This window comes from Eumetopias jubatus, unplaced genomic scaffold, assembly GCF_037043125.1.
Source record: "Eumetopias jubatus isolate StellerSeaLion01/CBP00866 unplaced genomic scaffold, mEumJub1_p1.0 scaffold_5, whole genome shotgun sequence".
NCBI lineage: Eukaryota > Metazoa > Chordata > Mammalia > Carnivora > Otariidae > Eumetopias > Eumetopias jubatus.
In genome coordinates, this window is record NW_028274811.1 from 85,415,173 (window position 1) to 85,435,608 (window position 20,436).

Sequence of the window (20,436 nt, forward strand, 5' to 3'; positions counted from 1 at the left end):
GATGCTATAGACGCTATATCCTGCATAATCTGGTACCTGCCCACTTCATCTCCTATCACTCTTCTTTTCACTCATTCACTTCAGCCCCACTACCTCCATACATAACAAACCCTTTCCTTTTTAATCCCTCTGCTCTTATCTTTCCTTTTGCCCAGAAAGCTCTTCCTCAACCAAGAATTCTTATCTTTTAGATCCCAGCTCAAAAGTCAGTTCCTGAGCGTACTCCCTGGCCACTCTAATTAATGTAGGTCCCTACCAGTTACTTTCTATCACATGAGTGTTTTCCTTCCTTCACAATAATCATCACAGTTTATAATTCATCAAGTTTGTATTTTGCTTAATACCTGCCTCTCCCACCACAATGTAAGCTTCAAGCTGGAATCTTAGTTTGTCTTGCTCATTTAATTCCAGGATCCAGCACAACGCGTGGTACTGATTAAATGCTCAATAAATATTTGTTGAATGAATAATTACTATCACAAATTACATACAAAAAATTTAATAATACTTAGTAAACTATGTAATAGTGATTCAAGAAGATCAAACATAAAATCAGAAGAGAAAAAACCACCATTTTCAATCACTGTCAAAACAATTATGTTTGTAAATTTCTTTCTTGACAGATCTTCTAATATATTTTATTCCTTATGGAATTCATCTCAAGTTGGAAATTTATACCTTTTGAGAAGTACAAATTTTAATGTTAGTCCAAGCTGAAAGTTATGAAAATATATCTACCAAAACAGATTCCATGAAAGACTAAAAATCAGAACCAATTATCAGAAAAAACATTTAAATTAACAGATACTACCTCACAATAAAACACAAACCTAGGTTTCATAAGAAAATACTGACAACCTTTAATAGAATAAGCTATTTAAGTAAAATATTTAAACAACCTTTAAAGGAATAAATAAGCTAAACATCAAAGGGCTAAAAAAAAGCATACACATTGTTTTAGCAAAGCAAGTATCACACTTATCCAGACCAAAAAAAGAGACAAACGCACTTATGCCTCTCAACATAAAAATCCTATGTCAATAAAAAATAAATTAAAAAAAAAAATCCTACATCAAATATTAGCAAACAGAATCCAGCAGCTCACTGAAACAACAAACTATGACTATGGGATCATGTTTGTTTATCTCAAGAAGACAGGGTAACTATTAGGAAATCTAGTAACAAAATAATTCCTCATGATCATTAGGTCAAAGGCGAAAAATCACTATGATCATTTCCACTGATGCTAAAAACACTTTAATAAAATTTGACAAACATTCTTGCTAGAAACCCATAAAATAATAATGGGGATATTTCCTTAGTGTGATTTAGAAAAGAAAATTGTGTCTGTGTGCGTGCGTGCACGCGTAAATCAACCTAAAAGCCAGAATCATTCTTACTTGGGAAATATTAGAGCAAGGGTTATAAACCATGCCCATGGGTTATTTCCAGCCCGCCACCTGTTTTTATAAATAAAATTTTGTTGGAAGACAGCCACACCCGTTCATTTACATATTGTCTATGGCTACTTTTACACCACAGCATGGGAGGTGAGTAGCTGCAATAGAGACTGGCACACAAAGCTGAAAATATTTACTATCCAGCCCTTCACAATGTAAGTCTGACAACGCCTGGAACTAGAGCATTCCCATGAAAGTTAGGAAAAGACAAAGGCGTTTACCAGCAATCACTGATTTCAGAGGTATCATCGGATGCAATTAGACAGAAATACTAAGACTTCAACTTCTGTAACTTTCTCCATTTCTGTGTTTAAATCGCCGAGTTCCCTCTTGCAGCTGTCCTTCCCCTGCCATCGCCTCCAATGTAGAGCAAAAGCAGCTCTAATTCACTCACACCTAACTCAACCAAAACAATCTTTTAAATGCCCAAGTTTTCTTTAACGCAAAGTGGAAATATATACTGTATCTCAAGAGAAGATAATGAAATTACTAGAATTTTCAATCTAATTGTTCTTTGCAAAATACCAAAAGCATAATGAAAAAAAAGATCAGTAGAATTAATGGTCCTACACAGGGCTTGTACATGCAGTTAACAGCACACCCAACAACTGAATGTCATGGATACCATTCTCGGACAATACACACAAAAATAATAAATCTCACTGTTAAACATACCCTTCCTGTAGAGACAATTCTTGGTTTTCTTCTTCAGGACCACTGCTATCACTCTGTAGTTCAGGTTCATTCTCATCTTTTCCTGGCAAAGTTTCCCAGCTTTCATCACTTGACGACTGATCTTTTTCTGTACCAGAAAACCGATGAGGCAAAGAGGCAGACCATTCTCCATCACTGCATTCTGAACTGCAAATTCAGAATAGAAATACAATAACTGTCACTATTTGTGCATTTGTCATTTGGAGGCATCAGAGTATACAGTGGACAACTGATGCCACACATGCTTCATCAGGTGCCAAATCAATTTAAAAAAATATTTTAAATACAGAAATAAATACATCATTCAGCAAAATGTAACTTTTTCAGATGAATAAAGCATATGGCAAGTTATAGAATATCAATTTATTATTTTCTTCACTAAAGTAAGTAATTCTGGGCGCCTGGGTGGCTCAGTTGATTAGGGACTGCCTTTGGCTCAGGTCATGATCCTGGAGTTCCAGGATCGAGTCCTGCATCAGGCTCCTTGCTCAGCGGGGAGTCTGCTTCTCCCTCTGACCCTCCCCACTCTCATGCTCTTATCTCATTCTCTCTCTCAAATAAATAAATAAAAAATCTTTTAAAAAAATAAAGTAAGTAATTCAGTCGTGCTTAGATACAGGTTCTTTAGTTTTTAAACCAGGTATTTCTAAGTAAAATTTTAAATATAATTTGGTAATCATAAATGCTTTCTGAAATAAATAATAGATTACTCATCCGACCCAACTAAAACAATTTTTTTTAAAGATTTTTATTTATTTATTTGACAGAGAGAGACACTGCAAGAGAGGGAACACAAGCTGGGGGAGTGGGGGAGGGAGAAGCAGGCTTCCCACGGGGCTCGGAGCAGGGCTCCATCCCAGGACCAGGATCATGACCTGAGCCGAAGGCAGATGCTTAACGACTGAGCCACCCTGAAACAACTTTCTAATTACATACTGACAACTGGGGACATATCCTCTATGAATAAATTTCCACTGTTAACCATGTTTTAAAAGCTTAACCATTTTTTCCCTTCCTTTTCTTACGAAAGACTTTAAAATGAAAGGAGATTCAAATTCATAAAAAGCTGCACTGACTAATCTTTACTGAAGTCCTTTGGTAGGACTGTGAACACAAAATAAATTTCAATGCAAGAGAATATGTAGATAAGGAACCAAAGGTATGATAAAAGGGTTAATGAAAAACCTCAGAAAATGACTTTTGGTTATATTTAACTTTGGTTAATTTGGTTACATTTAACTACTCTTTAAAGTTCAGTTATCTTGTACATATTAATGGTGAAAATAAATCTTAAATGCCCCTTCCAACAATACCAACCATTCTGGTCAAGAATCCCCTTAAAGATTTCCCTTTGTGCCTTGATTGTTGAAAAACAAAAAAAAAATAATAAATTTTAGTTTGTTTCTGAAAATGATAATTAGTAAGAAATAACTTTTCTTTATGATGATATATTACTAATGGTTATATTATTGATATATTAACTAGTTAATGAGTTCCTCCTTCTATAGGCAGATGAACCCAAGAGATCAAGATGCTATTAAGGAAGAGGAGCACTAATGTAATCTCTGAGAAGTTAGAGGTAAAAAAATAAAATCAACTTCCAATCTTTAGTAAATGATGGGCAGCAGGGCACAAACATTCTAGAGAAGCGAATGCTATATAGCTCTGGTATAGCAAGTAAAAGGTGTTCCTTCAGTTGGACAGACCCTAATTGCTTTTATTTTATAAAATTTTCTGTAACCCCAAAAATAATCTAAGATCAAGTAAATCATTTCTAGATTTGTGCCAGTGTAAAAATCTAGCAGCAAATAGTCTTAAAAGACTTCTTGAACTAAGTTTCCTTGACTAGGAAGCCTCTCAAATTTAAAGCTATATTACCAGCTCCAATTTTGGTATGTCATTCACAATTAGGCTAAGCTTTCTTTATTAATTTGTGGCAACTTTACTTATTTAAAAGAAAACCTCATATTTAAACATTTTATGATCCTGTCCAGAAAAACAATACCTAAAAACCTGAATTTTTTTTAACTTAATGAAATAATTGATGGACTATTTCCAAATTTTAATATAAAAAGAATGCCTATGATCAATAGTCAATATAAAGCCTACGTCACAGATTGGTAAATTCAGCCTTTCGGCCAAATTTGGCCCCTCTACCTCTTTTTCTTACGGTCTCTGGATTAAAAATGTGTTTTTTCTTTTATTTACAAGTTTATTTTTAATTCTGCCTCTTAGTCAGCAAAATCTAAAAATATATACTATCTGGCCCTTTAGGAAAAAAATCTGCAGATCCCTGCCCTGTATCGTTATTACTCATTATATATAATCCTCACCCCTAAGTAGGTAACTTTTAAATATATATCCCTAGCCCTAACCACCTAGACCTCCGGACAGTTTTAGATTTTCACCCTCCTTTTTATAAAACAAAACTTATCTGACAGATAAGTCTCTTCTTGATTTTCTATCTGCTAACAGTATTTCCCTGCTCTCAAGCCGAAAATCACATATATTTGATGCCTCACAAACTCCTATGTTTAAGTCCTTTTTACTTTCCATTCTTTCTGTAAAATGTCTTTTTCTCCATTTCTCCTAAAAACCTTGGCTCCAGTATTTTTCTCCAAACCTAGACCTAGACTGTCAATTATTAGTTGGTATCCCTAAATTTAACCTCATTCCATCCTCTCACTTAAAAGATGCACTTTAAATATCACTATTGCTTCAATTTATATCAAACAGTCCATACATAATATTACTCCAAATCCTTCACTTTTTTACTAAAGCAGTATTTCACAAAATTAAGCCATTTGCCTACTGCCCTCACAATTTTTGCTGCAGTCATACATTAATGCTGTGTCTTAAGGTACAGTAGTTGAGAACACAGGTTCTGGAGTCCGTCTGCTTGGATTTTAATCCACCACTTATTAGTTGTGAAAAAGTTAGTTAACCTTTCTGTGCCTTTATCACCTCAGATATCAGGTGAATTTAGTAACAGTACCTAATAACTCACTGAGTTCATGTAAGTAAATGAATTAATACCTACAAAACATTTTAACAGTGCCTGGTAAATAATAAGCCATCAGTAACTGTTAGCAAATCTTTAACAACTTTTTTTTTTTTTTTTTTACTCAAATACTGTATTTCCTTTTCAGGTTTATGGAGATATTTAAGTGAATACTGTAGATAAAATGTTTAGAACAATTTTTGGAAGATGGTAAACATTTAGTAAAGGTGAGTTACTTTATTATATAAGCTGTCTGCTTAGATATTTCAACTGGATTTCCAACCAGCACACCACCATTTTCCTCTTCTCTCTAATGAAGAAAATCTACTCTGAACTCTTGGTTTGTCTTACTGAAATGTCAAGATCAGCCTCCTGGTCACCCAATCTGCTTTAGTCTTAGTCTCTTTTTATACCAGGGGTCAGCAAACTATGTCCTGACCCATTAGCCAAATCTGGCCACCTGTCTTGTTTTTTAATGGCCTGGAACCTAAGAATGTCTTTTTTTGTTTTTTGTTTTTTTGTTTGTTTGTTTTGTTTTTTTTTGCATTTTCAAATGGTTATATAAGTACCTATATAATATCCTTAATTTTGCCTTTCGGTCCACAAAGCCTAAAATATTTACTATCTGGTCACCCTTTCAAAAAAGTTTGCAGACCCCTGAGGTTCAGAGAAGACATAGCAAAGAAAAACCAAACATAGGTCAATGGAAGAGAAATCACAGAACAGGAAAGGGTGAACAAACTGCTCAACAGAAGCACTAAAGTAAAAAAAAAAAAAAAAGTACCAAGAAAAGTCAACTGGATGTGAGAAAGAAGAGGTCACTGTTCACATCAGAGAATATAGAAATAATACTGGGAGTTAGATTTCAAGGCATTTAAAAGTGCAGAGTGGCGGTATAGAAACAGTGGGTATGGAATATTTATTCTGAAAATTCAGGTGGAAGAGAAAACAAACAGGCAAGTGGTTAAAGGAAAAGCAAGATCAAGTGAAGGTTTCTCCTCAGGATTTAGAAAAATTACAGAATGAGGTGGAGGGAAGCAACTTTGGTCGAAGAATAATAAAGTCAGGTGTCAGATATGACTATAGACAGAATGAGACTAGTCACCTCTCTTCACTGAAAAAAAAAATTCAAAATAGGAAAGGATACTAACATGTTGCAATATGGAGAAAAGGAAAACAAGAAAGTTCAGATTTAATTATTTTACTATCTCCAGGAAAGCAAGAAACAAAGTTATTTACTAAGAGTGACAGGAGTGTATGGAACTGAAAGCAGAGAGAGAAAAGATTTAAAAATAACTTTTCAAGTAGAATAAGCAACAGAACAAATAGGACACAAAACAATTGTGGAATAGTGAGGACCCATTTGTACTTGAATATAAAAGCAAATATTTGAGTTAAACATTTTAAATTCTCAAAATAAAACCTAAGTACCACTTTGATTTTCATATATATATATATATATATTTTAAGATTTTATTTATTTGACAGAGAGAGACACAGCGAGAGAGGGAACACAAGCAGGGGGAGTGGGAGAGGGAGAAGCAGGCTTCCCGTGGAGCAGGGAGCCCGACGCAGGGCTCGATCCCAGGACCCTGGGATCATGACCTGAGCCGAAGCCAGACACTTAACGACTGAGCCACCCAGGTGCCCCATTAGTATCGTCTCCCATTAGCATTTAGAGCTATATTCAAAAGCAGACAACTGTAACTTGAATGTTACATTTTACATATTCAAATGTGAACCAAAAACACTTTTTTCACATAATTAAATTACATGTGATTTCTAGACAAATAAGATAATTTGTGTAGCACGAATCTTAGATAGAAATAAGATACAGAAGTATAAGCATCCATAAGCAATCTTATTCCTTAAATCCCCCAAAGAACTGGTTTGTTAGTCTTCCCTGGCATTTATTACATCCATAAAAACTGAACTATAGAGGAGCCTCAAGAAAAGTGAAATTTTTGGATAATTTTGTTATCTGACCAGCAGAGGATCAAAAACACTTTCTGAATTTTACTGAAAATACTCTGGATAGAAACTATGTTAAGACATAACATCTTCAGACAGTACACTGAACATAATCTAAGCAGTCTGGGGCATTTTACCGGTAACAATGAACTATGCTGTAATACACTGATACAAATGGTAGTTGTCCAAATCTATAAGGCTGCTTAATTTAGTAAATAAGGCCCAGATGGTTCTGAATTGTGCCTGCCTTTTACAACTTTCCAGTCTTTTCCCTAAATATCAGAATATTGTCATCTGTAACTCCCTAACATGCCTGAGGAACAAAGCTCTTTATCCCTAATTTACTCCTTCTAAACTTTTACGAACTTGGAAATAAGATTAAAAGGTTTGCTAAAATGTTACAGCGTATGCTTTAGGATCTTTGCTGGCTGCTCATAGATGCTTTACTTGTTGGGACACAGGGATATCAGAGGAACTCCTTCTGCAAGGAGCTTAATTTAGTCTCATGATAATTACCTTTGTTTTATCTTCCTCATAAGGCTACTGAACACCAAGCGAACAGGGATCATTATTTGCATTTACAGTGTACCTGGCATAAAGTCTGATACCTAGGAAGATTTCAATAAATCCTTTTTGAATATAACAAACTGAAATCAACTAAATAGCTGATACTCCTTTTATTTTCCCAACATCATCAACAACAAAAACGCTGTTCCGACATTTTTATCTTAGGTAAGGTGTTTTTGTTTTTGTTTTAACATTTTAAGCAATGTCAAGGCTTAGGGCAGAAAAACTCTGAAACCTCAACTGCTCTAAGAAACGGTCAGTGGGTGGCATGCCTCTTCCTTCACTTAGACCCAAGGTTAAAATGTGCTGGCACGGTTAAAAGGTTCTTTTAAACTCAAGATCTTGTCATGAAACAATTAAAATTCTCAGGGTATATTTCAAAAGAGCAGGACGTTAACCTTAGCTCTTTGGTCTAATTCCAAGTCTGGTAATTACATACTGCCTATTAAAATTCCCCTTGCAACTCTAATTTAGGTGGTATTCAGTTCCTGTCAAACAGCTCAAAGCAATTCTACCAGCTGTGATGCTTATTCCATAGAGTGTTATGTTTCAGATATAATTAAGTGATCACTTAAAAGTTTTCAGGGAGGAAATAGATCATGCATTCATTCAAATACTTTTCACTTTTAAAGAATATATGAACTATGTATTTTTTTAACTGTATTTTTAAAAAGTGGCCAAAATTCCTATAACTAAAAATGATTTTAGTTAAGTTCTGGATAAGAGGGTTCTATTTGTAGCTATTATAATATAAACATGACAAGAAAAATTTTCAAGTACAGCATCTTTAGGTTTTATAAAGCAAACTCAAAAATTCAAAGCAAAGGGTATTTATACTTTCTTTCTCAAGACACTTACTGTATAGTCACTGTGCTTCCCCATTTCTCCAGTCTGCTTTTATCAGAACTCAACAAGACTATAGCAAAACATCAAGTAGATGAACAAGTGGCAAAACGAAACTAAGTAGGAATGTATGGTTATTAAATTTCACCCTTTATCTGACAGCATATTAAAAGATATTCTGGCAACTGTGATCCTTTGCAGGGAGTTGAGGGCAGAGGAACTGCAAACAGCATAGAAATAGAAATATTCCACAATCTGTCCAGACTATTGCAATCTGGTCCTAAACCTATCTCAAGGCTTACAGATGGCAAAAGTGAGTGGAATCCTAGGTAAAACCATTATCCTTGAGAACTTATTCTGTGATGGTAGTCTTAAACAAACAAACAAAAAACCCCAAGTGTTTCTGGCATTTCAATGTGTCTTAAAGACTGCTCCAAAATTAGTTCCATCTTTTAAGCACAACCCAACTTCAGGTTCTATAAATCAATATATTATTAAAAAGTGAAAAAAAAAGAAGTTTCTATTAACTGTGTTTTCTTCCTCTGTATATTCTATTTGTAAAAAAATCTATCATTATTTAGAATACTGACACATCACTTAAGGAAACAAATTATAATTAAACATACTAAGACAATACCCTATAACCAAAGTCTATAGTCATTCGAGGCAAATAAAACACTAATACTAATGACACACACACAAAAATCAATTTAAACCAAGAAAACTACCTTTGAGGTTGATAAACAAAGCAAAAGTTTCATCAATTTTATTAGATGACATTAGGCCTGACTATAAAAAGCAAGGAGAAAAAAAATAAGAGGTTTTTATTTTTGATTAGTGTGTCTCCAAAGATGAAGGCATGGCCGACTTAAATTATTTTCTTCAAGAAAGCAAAAATGTAACTGGGGTAAAAATGCAACCCTCTTATACTTTCAAAAAGACAAGTTATCTAAGATGGTAAGTTGATGTTATTATTATTTTTTAATAGTAACCTAGAGGTATAGTAAAGTTTCACAATCCAATCCAAAAACCTTAGGGCTGAGTATGTTTTGAAATTCAGATTTTTTTCCCGAGATTTAGAAATACTACTTAACAATTCCCAGTGGGCTCCAACCCAACCCAAAAACTCAGTAATCAAACACTTTCATATTTCTACAGCAAAATGTTAGGAATGCTTCAGAAAAGGCCTCATGTTAGTTCAGATCCAGATCTGCGTCAAGTAAGTTAACATCAATTCAGGTTTTGCTGTCAATTTCCATTTTAAGAACTCTGTGGATTTTGCATAAAAGATTGTGAAACTAAACTGGAAAAACAGAAATAAGTTAGGCAAAGGTTCTTAACTAATTTTACCCTTAAGCTTAAAAAACAGTAGGTCATATAAATACTGTCTGCTAACCCTTGAAGTTTACAAACTTCGAGATAGTAGAAATTATATTTCAACTGTTTCTACAAATTACTTACATTGTATTATAGAAGCATTATCCGTATGTCCAAAAAAACCCAATATATTTTATTAATTTTATGACATGAAACAAAATATGTAAAATGTATTCATATTTAAAAAGAAAAATTTCTTCCTTTGTAGTACTTTCTAGTTAAAAAAAAAGTAACTTATTTCTACAAGTTAGTAAGATCTTGAAACTGTACTGTAAAACTGAGCAAGGTTGGCTTCAACTAGCTCAAAGGACATGTGAAAGCCTGGGCTCCGGCGTAATGAAAAGTCAGAAGTTGAACAAAAGAAATTTTCCATTTCTCTCTTCTTTTTATGGTCTTACAGTTTGGGGGTGGGGGGGAATTCTATATACAAGGAACCAGAACCAGAATGCTTATTCTAAGAAAAGCTGTGAGGCACCTGGGTGGCTCAGTCGGTTGAACGTCTGACTCTTGAATTTGGTTCAGGTCATGATCTCAGGGTTGTTAAGTTTAAGCCCCAAGTCTGGCTCTGCGCTGGGCATGAAGCCTGCTTAAGATTCTTTCTCCCTGTCGTTCTGCCCTTCCCCACCCCCACCCTCCTCACCCTGCTAATGCTCTGTCTCTCTCTCTCTCCCTCTTTAAAAAAGAAAGGAAGAAAGGAAGAAGGAAAGGAAGGAAGGAAGGAAAGAAGAAAGAAAGAAAGAAAAGTTGTATGTTTTTTTGAGAATATCCATTTGGATTGGGCAATAAGTAGAAACGCAAATTCCAGCTCCAAAATTTACTAGCTTTGTTACTCTGGGAAGTTAACTCGTCTGTACTTCAGTTTCTAGGTCTATAAATGGGGGAAATAATAATATATACCACACTGAGCTGTGACCAAAAATCAAATGCTACATAAAAATAGGTAAAAAATAAACCTAAGGATAAAAAGAGCAAAAAGAACAGAGAAACAGGTACATTAATAAATACTGGCAAAGTTAATAAAACATTATCAAAATTTTCTATAATCTCAATCACTTTTTAAGCCCCGGATGGATTAACATAGGATTTTTTTAAAAATATGATAAATGCTTACCTTGCATTTTATTAAATGAAATACTATGAACTGAAATAATCAGTATCTCTATCCTTCTGTAATAACTAATAACCATTATCTGAACTTACAATTTCTATAAACTCCTGAAATGCCCCAAAGAAAGTTTCTGTAAATAACTAAGCAGTAATTTGCAAGTGTGGTTAGCACTCAGGAACTAAGAATATTTGGCCAGTCAAAATACCCAGTTCCCTGACCACGTCATAGAGCACATCCATCAGACCTCATGGTTACTCGAGATAAACCACTCTGCTTACTATACAATCTGACAAAGCACGAAATCGTACCTATCTTCATCCTTGTCATACAGTTGGTAATAATCTCCACAGCCATTCCAAAAGGTGGTATCCACCACTTCTTGCCTTCCTGCTGTGGCTCCACTTTCCACTGTTATTTGGTTATGTTCTGCTTCCCTGTGCGTAACTCTCGAGTAAGGTGGATCCAAGAACATGCAGTCATGTTCTCCATCGTAGTCATCACATTTTATTAAGAGATCATCTGAGCCATTTTCTTCAACTTCCAAAGCCTCCCTCCATCTCTGAACACTTCTTTGTTTAGCCTCATGCCTATTAAAACCTGTTTCTTGGTCCACCTGGCTTGAACTTATCAATTTTCTAACTTTGGGCCTCACTACCTGTTCAGGAAAATTTCCCTGGTTCTTGGCCTTATCACTAGTATTTTGTTCACTGCAGATATGCCCGGGAGCACACATTGCATCTTCAGCCGCATTTTCTCCCTGACTCTCCTGGCTAGTATCATTTTGTTGTTTCTTTCTAACAACTTCATCTTCAGAAGAGGACCTCTGAAATTCCTGATTGTTCTGATTGACAAACTCAGTATCACCAGTAGAACTTTTGACTAAAGGTGCTGAATCTAACTCTTCAAATTCATCCCTTATTTCACAGTTGAAAGAGGGAACTGGTGGTGAAAGACCAGCGTATGCCTCTACCTCTCCATTTGCCAATTCAAATATTGTATTGCCCAATGCTTCCTGATATCCACCACCTTCCACAACTTCTGCAGAAAGCTGAAGACGGTCATTGGCCTCTCCATGTGTGCCATCTGGATCGTAAGAGTCAGTCTGAACCAATGAAATTCCATTTTGTACACTTGAAGCATTGCAAGCTTCTGTAGTATATTCTCCCTCAGAGTGATTATGAAGATCTGTACTGCTTCCTAAAGTCTCCCTGCCCTCCTCACTATGATGTACTGCAGCAAAGGATGGACTGCTCTCAATGGTTTGATTCAATGTTGTATCACAAATGGGAATTTCTGTTTCACTTTTTTCAAATAAAGTGTCGTTGGGTAAAGAAGAATGAATTTGATCCGATGGACTGGAACCTTCACAGAGAACAAAGAAAACACATTTGGAGACATATTTTATTTAATAATGACTACTTAAGTAGAAATTATGCCAATTATTACGCACTTGAATACGAGTAAATTCCTCTGGCAGGTACCGCTATGCTCCCTCCCTTAACCAAGAGGGCACACTGGTAACCCTATGAGTTCATTTAAGCCATTGTATAGCCCCTTAATATCCTCTCCCTCAGGTGTTTTTTGGAGGTTTTTCACCGAAATCCTGATACCTAAAACATTCTGTAAAAGACATTTAACAGGAGAGGCATAAGTCAAGTCATAGGGTAACAAATCTGCCCTCCCAGTTGTTAGGGTGCACAATTCAAACTTAACTTCTTTTATTATGGGCAGGTAAAAAAACTTCAATAGTACTTTTGAGAGATAAAAGAACAGGTTACAGATCTAACAGAAATGAAACTTTATTGTGTTTGATGTCAATTCAGAAGATTATATCTCAGTCTCCAGATATAAAATATTAGATTTCTATCCCCAAAATGGATTTTTTATAATAACATCTGTAATAATGAGTTAACTTTAGATATGCTATCGCTATGACTACAAAACAAAAAAAAGTCAACAAGTTTAATCTCTTTGCCATAGTTTGTCATAATCTTCAGACAATAATAAAATCATATCTATTCTATAAATCACTTTAAGCTTGACTACCTTTTATTACCACTAATGTAATAATAAAAAAATGAAGATATTTGAGTTCTGTTTGAAGATATCTTGTTTTGTTGGGACAAAATTTATAAATTATAAATAACTAAAGAGCAGTCTCATCATATCACAGAAAGGCTTCTTTAACAGAATGAACTTATTAGCTAATAATTTAGACTCTTGTCTATAAATGACAGTAAAAATAATCTAGAATTATCGAATTTGCTCAGGATAAGAAGACGACCACACTCTAGTCCAAAGATGTGTAATTACAGTACAGGGATATCTGCAAATACTTTCCCAAACCACTGAATAATTAAGAAATTTTACTTAAATAACTATTACTTGACATACGTATTTCATAAAAAGATTTTAAAAAATCAAATTAGCCAAGCTAAATTATTTGGAGATACAATTAAAACAAAAAAGCTATTAAACATAATATGCAAGAAAAATATATTCAGTTCACATTAAAAAGTTTTTTGACTGAAAGATGATCTCCACTGGCTGAAGGATGTGATAAGGTAATCACTGCCATGGCAATGTAGTTATATTTTAATAATTGGCTGTATTCTATTTTCTTCTATGTTTAAATGTATATAGTATTCATATTAAATTCAAATATCAAAATAGAATTTCTTGATAGGAAATGTACATTTGTATTTATAGACACATAAAACCCACACATAATTTCAAATATTACAAGATCAATTCCTACATGCTTATTAATAGCTCTTATATAATCCCATGTTGCACACCTGAGGAATTTTCCTTTGGAACATCATCTAGTTCCAATACTTCATAATCATCACCAGCCCGACCTAAACTTCTTTCATGCCTGGTCATACATGGTTTAAAACTGACATATGCATGTCTTCTTCCGTATCTCCTGCCTGTGATTGTCTGATATCCTCCTGCTGGTTTGGGCCAGGCAGCTTTGCTGGATTCTTGATCCATTGCTGAAGAACAGAGTTAAAAATAAGAGAGGCATAGAATGACTTTTATTGTGGTGACCAGCAGGGTAATATTTCAACATATATGCTATTACTTGCCAGATCATGTGCTACTGAACATCCAGTACACCTTACTAATACTGTAAAACATACTTGAAAAGTAAACATGAAATACTGTGAGAGTTATGTGCCTCTTTACCCCCAAAAATAGCTCTTAAAGTTTGGTACCTTTAAGGTATTTTAGATTTTTATGATGTAACCTACTAAAAACAATTTTTCATATGCCAAATTCATACACCATATTGCAAAAGTTCATTAAAGATTGGACAATGATCCTCCAAATTATCTAAGTAAAGTACCTTATGTATAACTGCTAATACTTATTTGTTGAATTACTAGCACATGAAATGATGGTTTCAATTACATTAAAATTGACTGCATTCCTATCCAAGGTAATAGCTAACTTCTTTAACTGGCATCTGTACTATCATAAAGAACCAACTGGACCATAATAAAACATATCCCAAATATTAGGGTCAGAGAAAATTCTCCAAAAGAAAACAGCAATGAGCCAAGTCAAAGACATGCTACCTCACCTTCCAAAACTACCAATGGTATACACTATGGTATCAAAAGCCATCAACATTTGAACAACTTTAATACTAAGTTCTGATGGCTAAAGGATATATAGTAGTAAACAGTAGCACCTTGAACTAAGAACATTACCATGCCATATATAAAAAGTTTAAATTTCTTTAGTCAATTAGATTTTACATATATTATACAAGAACTAAATATTTTCTCACAGTATATGAAACAATCAATGGAACAATTACATATTTTTGTTTTATTGCATTAAAATAAGAAATAAAATTGCTTCCAAGCACAAATGAAAAACATGTATGTATTTCTAACAAGCAGTTATCAAGTTTTACATTATGTTTTTTAATCCCCTCAACAAACCTATAAGGTAGATATTGTACTTCATTTTAAAGATCAAAAAAATTAAAGTTAAAATTCAGTCTTTAGTAACTGTCCAGTAATTGAATAGTATGACTCCAGAACCAGTACCCTTAACAACTCCTCCAAAGGAAAAGTCTCCAAAATGAAAAGCACAATAACAGCCAAGAGGGTACGGAAAGAAAATAAGAATTTTTATTTATACTTATTTTCATATCAAAAATTAGAAATTAAGCTTTACAAATATTCAACATATTGATCAAAAATGGCCTTAAATAAGACCATGATCCCAACTCATATACAGTATTCAAGGTATCTAGAGAGAAAAATACAAAGTCCTCAATGTAGAGGAACTGACAAAGACACTTTGCTTACCTGCTGGCTCTTTTTCAGTATACTGTGACATATATGGCAGTTTTCGTGTACCCAGTTCAGTGCAATTATGGATGTGATTTAGTTTTTACTCACACAATGAATAAGCTGCAGAAGATTCCTACAAAGAAACCATGGATTAAACAAAATAATAATGCAAAACACAAAACAGAAATGGCAGAACTAATACTCCTCCTAATGAAGCTCTTCGTTAGCCCCGTAATATCAGAAAAATTTACGATCTGATTTGACAAGTCCATCAAAAAACCTTACAACTATCAAGATGGCTATTTGAAAAGTTACATCTCCTCTTGAAAAACTTAAGTATTTATCATCCTTAAGACTGACAATGATAACAAGACACATATAATTTAAAAGTAAATAAGCAAATATATTGGAAGAAGTGTTTACTGAGGTATGTAATCAAAATATCTGGGAGTCTACTACACTACGCTCTCTTTGCTTCTCCACCAAGCAGTAGAGTTCCTTTAGCCCTGGCACTGTTAAAAGAAATTAACCCTAAGAGTACAGACTTTATTTTTAAAATGTATAATGGTTTATAACAATTAAAAATCAATGTGTGTAAATAATGATATTCTTTACAGTCAATTTGTCATTCAGATATTTTAATCCCAAATAAGAACCTATTTTAAATTAGAAAAACTAAGTATTTTATTATCATGTAACAAATATAAAAAGACCTTCTTTTGTTTTGAAATTAATACATTTACTATTTCAAAAGTTGAAACCTGTGCTTTTTTTAAAAGTGTGGTAAGGGCTTACACTTCTATTTAAACATCTTATTTACTTAAACAATGGAGCTACTGCTAATTGCCTAACACTTATTAGAAGATGATAGTTCTGCAAATGAGCTTAACCGTGTATGTTATCTCTCTAGCCACAGATAACTATATGTTAACATACATAAGAGTACACACAAACATTCTCCAATATAAATTATAAATTCAGCAACAGATTGTGATCCTCTAATATATCTGAACCAAGTCAGACTGTTAGCAACAACTAAAGGGTAAATAATAGCAAAACAAAACAAAACCAAAAACTTCCCACACTGGCAAAAACATAAGCTCTAAGTAATACTGTTTTAATACTAAGAAAAATGATCTGAAATAACTTGAATCTTCACATATTCACAGTACTGTACACGGCAATTGTAAAGCATGACCACGGATTTAAGTTCACGAGTATTTTACCTCGTCTTTTTTTTTAGACTAAAGCTTTTTTCACTATGTTCCAGGCATTATTTCCAGGGCTGAGGAAATGGTAACGAACAAAGTGGACAAATATTCCTCCCCTCCTAAAACTACAGTATGTGCTACAGACACTAAACAAAACAACAAGTAAATAAATGTATGTTAGACAAAACATACTGTAGAGCAAAATAAAAGAGTCTGAAGAGTTGCTGAGGGTATACAATGAGAAACGGGGTGGTTAGGGGAAACCTCACTGAGAAGGGATCATCTGAGCAAACACCTTGTGAGGGAGAGAGCCATGTGAAAATCTATGGAAAGAACATCTCAGGCAGAAGAAAATGTTCCTGAGGTGAGAACTTCCAGAAGTGATCACAGCAAGAAGTCTGGGATGGAATGAACAAGAGAGAAAAAAAAACAGATGAGGTGAGAAAATTAATTAGGGTGGGCAGGTGGAGGGTGAGGTGGAAGAGATCACATAGGCCCTTATAGGATAATGCAAGAAATGTAGGTTTTATTCTGAGTGAGCTGGAAAACCACTAAAGAGTTCTGAACGCAAAATAGATACTACCTAACTTCTGTTTTAAGAGGAAGGAACACTCTGGCTACTGTTTTCAATAGACTGAAGGGGAACAAGGCCAAATGCAAGGAGCCTGGTTGCAGAGCTATCGAAATCATACTGCCAAGAGATGACAGTAGTTTAAACCAGGGTAAAAATAGAGGTGGTGAGAAATGGCCAGATTCTGAATAAATTGTGAAAGTAGTGTCAACAAAATTTTCTGATACAGGTTATAAAAAACGGTAAGGAGTCAAGGTTGATTAAGTTTTATAGCCTGAGGAACTAGAAACTTATATAAGAGTTACCATTAACTGAAGTAGGAAAATTTGTGGAAGAAGCGGGTTTGGAGAAAATATCTTCAGTTTAGTTTTAGATGTGTTAAATTTGAGGCATCTATCAGACATTGAAGTAGAAATGTTAAATAGGAGCCTGGAGTTGACTAAAGAATGTTGAGCTGCCAGTATAATTTGGGAGTTACCAGTATACAAATAATATTCAAAAAGGCGTGAACTTGGACAGGACATCTAAGTGTACTTGGGAAAGGAAAAAAAGAGTCCTGAGATGATCCAACATGAAGAGGCCTTTAGGAAAAAAGAAATGTCAGAAAAATTGACAGAGGCCAATGAGAGAAAAGGAAAATCCAGGGGTGTGGATGCCAAATGAAGAAAGTACCTCAGACAGAAGAACTGATCCACTGTGCCAAGTGCTGCTAAGAGTTAAAGTATGAGGAGGATCTATAACTGGCCGCTGAACTTAGTTAACATGGAGGATACTGAAGATCCTGACAAGGGCACTGCTGGTAGAATGGTGGATGTAAAGCCTGATCAGAATGTTGTAAAGAGATAGCGAGAGAAAAGGAACTGGAACTGGAAAGCGTACAAAACACTGAAAATCACTGTTTCTGAATAATAGGCTGGTTTTGTTTTTTAAGATTTTTTTTTAAGATTTTATTATTTATTTGACAGAGAGAGACACAGCGAGAGAGGGAACATAAGCAGGGGGAGTGGGAGAGGGAGAAGTAGGCTTTCCGTGGAGCTGAGAGCCCGATGCGGGGCTCGATCCCAGGACCCTGAGATCATGACCTGAGCAGAGGGCAGATGCTTAACGACTGAGCCACCCAGGCACCCGTTTTTGTTTTTGTTTTTTTTTAAGTAAGCTCCACACCCAACATGGAGCCCAACTCAGGGCTTTAACTCACGACCCTGAGATCAAGACCTGAGCTGAGATCACAGACACTTAACTATGTTGGACACTTAACCGACTAAGCCACCCAAGCACCCCTTAAAAATCTGTCTTTAATGCGATTCCAATTGCTTCCTAAAGATATTCTCTTCTGAGCCCTCCAACCTCCTCATCTAAACTTAGTCTACTTGTTTTCAAGGCCTATGACCCTGGCTCTGATATCTTTTGATTGTACTTCTGAGTTAAGTCCACCGATTTGAATCCCATGTTCTCGTGTGCATGCGTGTGTGTCTGTCTTTACCAGATCAAACAACTGTTTCAGAAATTTTATGTAAGGAGATAAACTCGGGGTCCTTGCATGCCTGAATTTTCATTTCTCCCTCACACTTTAGGTACAGCACAAGAAAAAACCATTTTTTCCAAACTGTGAGAGACATTGTTTTCCAAACTCTTGAGAGACATTGTTTTCCAACATCCCATGTTGCATATGGCATCCTATTCTGCCCATTTCTCATTTTTTGGTTAACTAAACCAATTTTTCTCCCTGGAATATTTAGGATATCCTCTTAATAAATGATATTCTATAATGCCACAAGGACTTTTTAAGGGGCAGGCCATTTTAAAATTTCTCCTACACGGCCCTGATTGGGCTGTTTTAAAGACTTGTGTCGGTTTGTCTCAAAGATGTCCTTTTTCAAAATTCCTATTTTCTCTGTATTTGGCCTACCTAGATTAATCCTTTGCAAACTTTTCTTTCTTATTTTCACTCTATGGGATGGCAAACTTCATCCACTTTTACTTCCAGCCTTTCAGTATTCTCTGTTATAATCTTTAAATTTCTTGTACTTTCTTGTCCTCTGCTTCTTTTATTATTTTCAAAAGTGCCTCATGCCTTATGAATAAAATGTAGAATAGAATCTCTCTGCAGATACTAATTATTTTTATTTCACCTAAGGCCAGCTCTAGTCAAGTATTCACAACAGTGTTATCTCATTTCCAAGTAAAAAAAGTATAAAAAAGAAAAAAAAAAGGCAGAACAGGGGGGAGAGAGGATGAATAATAAGAAATAAATTTGTATCTCAAGTGAATGAGAAACCTTCAGTCTGAGTTCTTTCTGAAGAGATGTTTGCTTTGCTGAATTAGTCTCTTGCTCCTTGTACTAATCACATAATAAGTAACATGATTCCTCTCGACTTGTGAAAATTATTCAATTCAAACGCTTTGGGACTTTTACATATTTCTTACTAAGGTAAGAAATAAAGCAAACTATATACATATGTTGCTGTAATCAGCAAAGTATTAATTCTAGATCCTATTAACCTAGCAGTCATCCCTTTATCATTTTAACTAGGATAGATATGCCAGCAGCTACAGCGAGACAATAAAAACAACCTTCAAAAGAATACAACGGAAAGCTTGGGTGTGGGATACACACCTCCCACAGCAGAATTTAAAGAGTGGTGATTTTAAAGACAAAGGCCTTGTTTTATTTTTACTTGAATGCACTATTGATGCACTGCTTCTAATACATTGTCTGACAGTATGTTTTTATTTATTTTTATTTTTTTAAAGATTTTATTTATTTATTTGAGAGAGAGAGAATGAGAGATAGAGAGCATGAAAGGGAAGAGGGTCAGAGGGAGAAGCAGACTCCCTGCCAAGCAGGGAGCCCCGATGCGGGACTCGATCCCGGGACTCCAGGATCATGACCTGAGCCGAAGGCAGTCGCTTAACCAACTGAGCCACCCAGGCACCCTCTGACAGTATGTTTTTAAATGGCTGCTGAACAAATGGATGAAATGAACAAACAACAATTCTGTTCTACAAATTCTTTGATACTTCTTCAAAAAGCAGAGACGAATCTGCACCACTTCACTGTGGGTTGTACTTAGTGACTTGTTTCTACTGAAGACAATGTGATAGTAGTGACAATGTATAATGTACAAGATTAGGGCATAAAAGGCATTGTGGCTTCCTCCTTGCTCTCTCTCAGCTCACTCTCGCTGGGAGAAGCAAGCTGTTATATCAGGAGATCATTCAAGTAATCCTAAGGTCCACATGTTGAGGAACTGGCAGTTCCTGCCAACAGCCAGAAGGAACTGAGGTCTTCTGGAAACA

The 20,436-nt window shown here is 35.0% G+C and overlaps 1 protein-coding gene across 1 annotated transcript in view; it reads right to left on the reverse strand.

Annotated features, from left to right (window-relative positions):
* The window catches only part of PJA2 (praja ring finger ubiquitin ligase 2), a 70,753-nt gene that overhangs the window by 32,964 nt on the left and 17,353 nt on the right, over positions 1-20,436 (reverse strand). Inside the window, exons 2-5 of the mRNA XM_028102723.2 lie at positions 15,370-15,487; positions 13,840-14,040; positions 11,350-12,403; positions 2,136-2,321 (exon numbers count right to left, since the gene is read on the reverse strand). Coding sequence (XP_027958524.1) covers positions 2,136-2,321; positions 11,350-12,403; positions 13,840-14,040; positions 15,370-15,400 — 1,472 coding nt within the window. The 5' untranslated portion in view covers positions 15,401-15,487. The remainder of the gene's footprint in view (positions 1-2,135; positions 2,322-11,349; positions 12,404-13,839; positions 14,041-15,369; positions 15,488-20,436) is intronic.